General features: G+C 34.9%; 1 protein-coding gene across 1 annotated transcript in view; it reads right to left on the bottom strand.

The window, feature by feature from the left end:
- The window catches only part of ADGRV1 (adhesion G protein-coupled receptor V1), a 284,664-nt gene extending 279,628 nt beyond the window's left edge, over positions 1-5,036 (bottom strand). Inside the window, exons 1-5 of the mRNA XM_049794659.1 lie at positions 5,021-5,036; positions 4,761-4,945; positions 2,624-2,773; positions 1,461-1,556; positions 253-357 (exon numbers count right to left, since the gene is read on the bottom strand). Of these exons, the coding sequence (XP_049650616.1) occupies positions 253-357; positions 1,461-1,556; positions 2,624-2,773; positions 4,761-4,945; positions 5,021-5,036 (552 nt within the window). The remainder of the gene's footprint in view (positions 1-252; positions 358-1,460; positions 1,557-2,623; positions 2,774-4,760; positions 4,946-5,020) is intronic.
- Positions 5,037-8,539: the final 3,503 nt, after the last annotated feature.

Genomic DNA, 8,539 nt, shown 5'->3' on the forward strand with positions numbered 1-8,539 from the left:
TTTTACTAAATGACAGAGAATACTCAGTTTTCCCTAATATCTCTTAATTTTTCCTCAAATTAAACAGTCAGATAATTACAATATTTTCCATTTCACAGGTAATATCTTTGCATTTTATGAAGCAGATTTAACAGAAGTAGACATAGGCATTTTGTCCCTCTTCCACTTTTATAAACACTTTGATAAATTATGATTACAGCCTCACGGTTTTATCAAACAGACTAAGGTATGAAGCCTTTTTGATAAACTCACCTCAAAAGTTACGATGACCATCCCGTAGGTTCCCCTTTCCCTAATTAGAGTGAGGGGCACAAATTCATTTCTGCCCCTGGGCTCATTCACTGTGATTAAGGCAGACTAATGAGGAAGAAAAGGGACAGGCAATCAGGCACAGATCAAATATCACAGCAGAAGGAAGAAACTGTTACCATAGAAATACCAAACTCCCACAGACAAGTTAATCCAATCTCCAAACCAGTCCCCTGATGGCATACATTTCCTAGCAACCAATTAGTTCAGCTAATAAAAAGCTTGAAAGATTTCAGATAAAACAATTATCATAAGTTATGCAAGTAGGGGGGGTGGGGGGGGAGGGGGGGGTGTGAATTAACATAGTCAATATACACAAAACACTGGCATATTAGCAGTAGTATTTATAGGAGCTCCTAACCCCGTTAAAAATAGGTTTTCTCCATTAAAAACTCATTTATTAGATAACTAGCTATAAATGGACTCTGTGTATCACAGTACTGTAGCTGAAAGATTTCAAAGAATTACACCAATTCAGGGAGCAGCATGGCTTAGTACCATGGTACTACAAATTTCTCATGTTCTTATGCTTTTTCAGGGAACTCCTCTATAAATATTATATTGCCATAATGCTGCCAGTAAGGCACAGTTTCTCTTTATACTAACACAAACTCTGTATTATTGCAAATATACTCCACACCACTAGAGTCACCCCAGTGTCTTATTGCAGAAGTTGTTATACAACGCATTTATCATTATACTGTTCCCTCTGCTTGAGAGCCAAGTATAAAATTGCCCACAAAAGATAGGAAAATGTATATATTCTCAAGATTTCCAAATCACATCTTTAGCTTTCCTATGGTATTACTCCTTACTTCTTCCCTCCTATATTTAGATCTTGACTTATAGATGAGGGGCAGGGGGACTGAACAACTTTTTAAAAGTTTTATATTTAAGATGAGCAACATAGATTTTCATCCAGGTGTGAGAGTCTCAGGCTACATCTCAACACCTAGAAGTGTATAGAACTATTAAAGCTGCTTATATGTATGAATTACATACATGTGTATGAATTACCTCTAGAGATGTTTTCAAAGATGTAACTCAGAATCAGTTTTCAAGGAATTAAGTTGAATAACTAACCAGCATCTTTGAAAATTACACCTTTATGTTTTCTAAAATTTTCACATATACCATATAAAAAGCCATACCATGTTAAAAGAAATTATTCCAAAGGCATTGTCATTTGATAAGATTGTTACAGTGACAGCTTTGGGTGAGCCAAGCTTTATCTTTGCAGATGGTTTCTAAAATTAACAAAACAAAATAAGATATTAAATACAGTGATGAGCAAAAACCACACATTTTGATTTTACAATCTTTTCAGAGTAAATACTGGCCTGTAACAAGTTGTATGTATTTTTATTGTATATTACAATGAAAATTTATTTAAAGTAATAGAATGCACCAAAGTAATTCTTAATTATTGAGGAAATACACTCTGTACAGTCAACAACAAAGTGCTTCAAAGAAAATTTGTAAATGATTAATCATAGTTTGGCAATCGATTAATGACACCATAGCAATAGGGAACTAAGTATGAAGCATGTAGCACTGCCAGGAACTCCAAAGTTGTTCTTTTTTTCCTAACATTTGTATAAATCTGAAATTTTGAAGCTATTACATTGAGATATCAGTTAAAGGAAATGAAACTTCAGTGTTGTAAAAATGAGCTACTTCTACAAATCAAAGGAAGAAGGAAGGGAAAATATGCATTTTTATATTAACTGCAAACATCCTCTGAAATGTGTAATAATTGGCAATAAAATATAAAATTTATCTTTACTGAACTGACATCAAACCTAGTCATGAACTGTTACCTAAAAATTAAACGTAAATCCCTCTCTTGTAGCATGACTCCTGTGAGACAGAACAATATGCAGAGATTTATTGACAAGTATTCAAAATATTGATTGTTTTTAGGTAAGTCTTGTTTACTCTCTGCCTCTGGAGGACTTTCTTTTGCTACTTCTACCCTCTCTTCCAAGTATGGTCTATGCAGGAAAACAGGGAAGGCTGAGAGTCTTTTCACAATCTAACTCTTCTGGGCTCTAATACACCTTCAAGTGTCTGCAGCTGAATGCAGTGCCTGCCAAAGTTTCAGACTATGTCTATACTGCACAGCAGAGACACCCATAGGAATGGCAAAACCTTCTGAAGAGCAGTAAGCACCTTCCAGATGTTAGTTCTTACCTATTAGGATTCAGACTACCACAAGCACTACGACTACATTGAAATCTATGGAATACCATTCATTTATGTCAGATTACCCACTGTTTTGGGGGGTCAGATAAACTGAAAAATTGAGACTTACTGGTAGTGTCAAGTAAAATGTGAATGTCTCATCAGCCTCTGGAAGATCATCATCACAGACAGATATATACACCGTTCGGTTTGTTTCTGTATCAGGTATAAATGCAGCTGCATATGTGTCAAAAAAGTCTCCTGTATTTTCTCCATCGATCTGCAATAAATAGACAACTGAATGACATCTCCTTCTTCCCCCACTATCTTCTATATTATTCTGGACTCATTTAACAGACTTCATACACTCTTCTTTGCACATAATTCTTCCTGCAATTTCCCCTGCTGTCATACAGTTAATTTCTGGACAGAAGGTACAGATAATAGCTCCTCATATCCATGCTGAGTAACCAGGGAAAAAAAAACCCAAACAAACATAACCCTTTACTCAGAACCATTTACAACTTCCTTCCTTGCAATTGGGTATCTTTTGCATAATGCACCATATGACCATTTTTTTAATGGAAATCTATTCCTAGCACAGATCTGTATACTTCATTTTACCCTACCTGAATTAAACTATCATAAAATGTAACTGCCCTCTGCCTTCCTGTCTCATTTTAGGGACTAGAAGGAGCCTAGACATTTAACCTAGATTAACATTTTGATTGCCAAAGTTGGCAAGACGAAGTCTTCTACAATGAGTACCCCTGCTTTCATTTCAGTCAACAAAAGAAAATCCCACTGATTCTACGGTAAGTAAGGTGGTTAGAGAAGAAATTACAAAGGCAGTAATGTCAAGACAGCAAAGAGTCTAGGTTAAATTTATAGTCGGAAACAGACTAAATGGAGAGAAGCGACTGAACCAGCATAGCTGCCACACCTGAAACTACCATCCTTTCACTAAAAGTTTGAACGAACCATTGTGAAAAAGGCTATTATTCATTTGAGAACAGTGAAATTAGAAGTTCAATGAAGAGGAAACAAAGTATGGAAGGTATTTTTGTGGCTCTCACCTATCATTGGACATATTGGCAAGTGCTTTTTATGTACCTGAGCCAACACTAGACTTAACCAGAAAGCTCTTACAAAAACAGGCTATTAACATCTTCCTAAGAGAGGTGCTTAAAATATTCATGTTAGGGACTGTTGTGGTTTAACCCCAGTTGGCAACTCAGCCCATGCAGCCACTCACTCCCCCCTAGAGGGATGGGGGGAGCCAATTGGAAGGGTAAAAGTGAGAAAACTCGTGGGTTGAGATAAAGACAGTGTATGTAATAAGTAAAGCAAAAGCCATGTGTGCAACCAAAGCAAAACCCAGCCAAACCCAGCACAGAAATAAATTTTGGAGTTTCAGGTCCTTAATATGGAAACTAAATTACTCTGCTTGTTATGTCAGTAAAGTGCACTAGTTTCAAAGTACAATCAAATTTTCTCAAGGTTTTCTCCTCAGATTTTAATAAAGTGTGAAATCCCTGCAGATCAATTTCTATTCCTTGTAATTTCTAATACATACATTTTTCATATTTAGTTACAGGAGAATAAAATAATGTGCAGTAACATAGATAATTTCTTTTGTCTACAGACTGTAGAAATTCATAAGCAGTACATCTGCTCTGGTACACTGCTGTGTTCCCACATGGTACTCATACCACATAGCATCTTACTCCATACACAAATGGTGCAGCACACTCTAAATGGTTTAAACTTTTAAAGGGAATACCATTGAGATCATGGTTAAAAACAGCTAAGAAATAAAGCAAATAATGTAAAGATACTAGCTCTGATCTCCAAATGAATTGAACAATGTAATTTTAAAAATTCATATGGAAATCTAACTTAAACAGTGGAGTAGCTATTAAATTGCAGGTTCTACAGTAGTCTGGAAAGGAAAAATTGTTATATCCACATTTTCAGTATGAGCTCACAACCACAATCAAAATCAAACAAACATATCAGTTTGGACTTCTACCTGAGCAGTAAAAGCTGCCTCCTTGACAAGACGCTTATATCATTATTTTGAAACTATTGATGCAGCCAGCAGGAATTTACTCAGTTACAGAAACTGGGTGTTGCTTCTTCAAAGTGAGGCATTGTCCCAGTCAAATAGAACCATCCTTTACACTGGCTTGATAAAAACGAGCAACATTCAAACCTTCAGAAAGATACTAATATTTACTAAAAATATAACTGGCATAGTTTCTTACCGACACAATTGCTGTGATGTTAGCAGGCTTCCCTGTCCTTTCAATTACAAGACGTATAACAGTTGTACTTGTTTCATTAACTACAAATTCTGTTTGTCCACTGAACTTCACTTCTGTTTCTCCAGATGTGAAATGAATGAGTAATGCTAAAAGCAAATAAACTAATAAAGAAGCAGAGGGCATCCCTATAGAAAAAGAAAAGAATAATTAAAAATAAATTGTCAATCTAAAATACATAAAACATTCCCAGTTGACCTTACCAATCCAGACAACCATTCTTAACCCTTCAAATACTGTGATTATCTTGTGAGCTTTAGAAATGAGATGAAAACATGCATAGGTCTCAGCTATAATTAAGTCAGACAATGTAATTATCAGCTACATCTATTTTCATAATTTTCATCTAGTGATTTTCTAGACAGTATTTACCAGCTTTTTTTCCAGTGGCGGAATAAGTAACTTCTTAAAAAAAAAAAAATAAAACAATGACATTGCCACAAATGTTTTCATTTTCAAACAAATAATTAGCTCAAATGTTGACAGTTCTATTTCCACTTTATTAGCTCTCGTGATTCTCTTTAGAAATAATCATGAATTGGCAGGAAGGGTGAAGGGTTGGATGTTTGTAGTCATCTCATAGACCATCTTCTGACATCTTATGGACCATGAAATGTTCTTAAACATTTGTATAATTACAAGAGATTCTTTTCACTGCTTCACTTATCCCATGATTCATTCATGTTTTCTTGTCATGGAGAATCACTGTGGCACATTTTAATGCCACTGTAACCTTTGTTCAGACAGACCTCTATTTTTATTTGTTTCTGCACAATGTCTTGTTTTCTTTTCTGTTAGGATAAGACAACTTAAAGCTAAGGTGGTTTGTTTCTCTTACATCAGAGTCCAGTTAAGTAATGTAAAATACAAGTTTAAGTTCCAGTGAAATCATCAGGTGCCGATACTGTGAAAGACGCATTTTTAAGAGGCTGTGCACAACAACTGGAAACAGCTGCTGTGTTATGGAGAGGGTCATATTGTACAGTGCTGACCAGAACTGAGAACTTGGATGCTGGATGGACCATATTTCTGTTATAAGGATCTGAGCAGTTTTTGAACAAACCAAGAGAACAAAGTTGTGCTCTATACACCAAAAAGCATTATGGCATGTATTTTTAATGGAATCAGTTCTTTCAGCAAGTTTCTTTTAATCTGCAGTCACTATTTTATAATGTTACTTTTTAAAATTTCTGTACAAAAGTTACAAACAATATTTGTGTAATTACACATGTAAACGAAATGTCACTTTGCTTAAAATTATACCTCCAAGTGCTATGCTTACCAGACAAATCTAGTCAGTGATGGCTGGATAAACTCTGCAGAACATATTACATTAATATCTGCATATCAATAATATTTAAGTTCAGCCATGTTTGCAAAGCACTTGTTTTCATTATTTATGAGTGACAGTAAATGAATATTTAGTCATAAATGATACGTGAAACAGAAAATGTCATGTGTAAATTGAAACATATTTTTGTAAAGTGTGTGCCAAATTTGTAATCAGAGTACGCTTGAGGTCCAGCGCAGATTCTGAGTGTTTTATATATGCAGTCAGGTAGTTTTAATCTTGGACTGAACAGAGAGTAAGATAGCCTTCAGACCACTAAAATTAACACAGAGTCAGAAAGACTTCGAGACTTTGATTCACCTTACAATAAATTCTATCTGGGCAAGGGTTAATTTTATGTTGTGAGGATGTGAAATACACTGCTTTCAGGCAAGTTAAAGAACAAAAATTATCCACAGACATGACATATTAACTAACTGTAAGTTGGAAGTGCAATCAAGAAAACTATCAGTGTCTTTCAGAATTTCATAACTCCTACAACCAAAGGCTGGTTAGATGACAGAATTAGCCCATTTTAATTACTTATAATAAAAAATTCTCCTACCTCTACTGAACATCACAGAGGGAACAGGCCAAAAATGAAAGTAAATGCAAAAAATCAGGACTAACCATTTTCCCTATGAAAACAACTATCCATTTTACAACCTACTTGAACAGTGTTTCATTATTTCCAGCAAAAATGTCACACACTAAAATTATTTTCCTGTAGAACTTCACATTACTATAAGCTTTTATTAACCATGAACACAGTCCTTCAAGATATCCATGGCTCTTACTGAGAATTCACTGCGTAACAGACTTTCAGGAACAAGGCTTGATTCCTACATTTCTATCTATTTAGTAATTCTAGTGCAGAAAAAGTTTACAGTAGGAGGCAAAGATAAATATATATACATAAAATCCCTGGGATTTAAAATTGTCAGCATTTCCAAAGTTGACTGTATTAACTTGCAAGATGTTTTTGTTGTTTTTATGTGGAACTGCTCTGAAAAATACAAACCTTCAAGCTGGACAGAGAACTGTCGTCTAACCTTTTAAACTCTGAGACAATTACACTGTCTGCAGATCCAGGCATCATCCACACTAAACTGAGGAATTTGTTGACCTTTTAGCTTCAGCTGTTACCTTGTCATAGACTTCGCAAATATCTTCCCACGGTACATGCTTCTAGTAAATAATACTGAAAACATGATCCTTGAGGGCAAGATTACAAAGTTTAGAATTACTTGAATTCTATTACTTCTACTAGAGAGCATTCTAAAACTATAGGATTACTCCTGTGGAACAAGAGAGGTTTCACAATCATACCATCAATTATTTAGCTGGTGTGTATTCTTCCTTGTTACATTATTTGTACTAAGATTTACTTTGAACGGTCTGCCAAAGTAGTTTTTACTCTGTTTATATAAACTCAACTCTGATAAATCATGATTAGTTTTAAGAATTGATGTAATATAGTAAAAATAACATAAATCAAGACTTGGAGAATGCAGAACAAATTTATTCAAATAGCTGAAAAGATATTATAGGTAAGAGTATTTTACTTTACTAAATATGAACTCACTCTGTACACGGAAGTCCTACATAAATCTATATGGGAACAAAGTTTGTTCCATATTAACTGAATTGCATAAAGTTCAGCAGAAGCCTTTGCAAGATCAGGGAGTAAAAGATGACTCTTCCCCACCTCCCTCACCCCAGTGTATCACAGGTGAGTGTTTGTTTGTTTGTTTGTTTGTTTGTTTTAAATGAAGCTGAAACTCTAGTCCTTGTTTACTGCTAAATTTTGGGAAACTATGGGTTTGATTCATTAAATACTTGCCTCTGCTTCAGCTAAATATTATTGAGTTTAGTCCTCTCAATCCAGGATATCCAGTCAGGCTTTAAAATAGATTAATGAGGCAAAATAATTTAAATGTTCTTGAAACAACAACAAGCAATGGACTATTACACATCTTTAGAGTATGTACAAGCCAGTGGACCAACTATTCTGTTACTGTGTTCTGCATAAAGCCATTTCAAATAATGATTTGTAGTATCAGTGTTAGTTACAGCAACACTATGTACTGAGGCCTAGATTGTAAGGGCTTTACAGTAAAAGTTTCTGGCATCAAAACAAAAGAAAGTACCTCTCAAAAAGTTATCTAGACATTTTAATGATATTAAAGAATCTTAAAAGTCTAAAAATCACATTCTTCAACCATGTAATTAAAAAAAGTAAAGAAATCTACCTCAGAATTCTGAGTCATGATCCCTAACATTTTCTTTTAGTCTGCGCTTTATGGCACTTTCTGAAGCACAGTTGTGTTTCCCCCCAAAACACAGAATCCTACTGTAGAACCCAGCAGAGCATACACTGATTCCACACTGT

The sequence above is a fragment of the Accipiter gentilis genome, chromosome Z, assembly GCF_929443795.1.
Source record: "Accipiter gentilis chromosome Z, bAccGen1.1, whole genome shotgun sequence".
NCBI lineage: Eukaryota > Metazoa > Chordata > Aves > Accipitriformes > Accipitridae > Astur > Astur gentilis.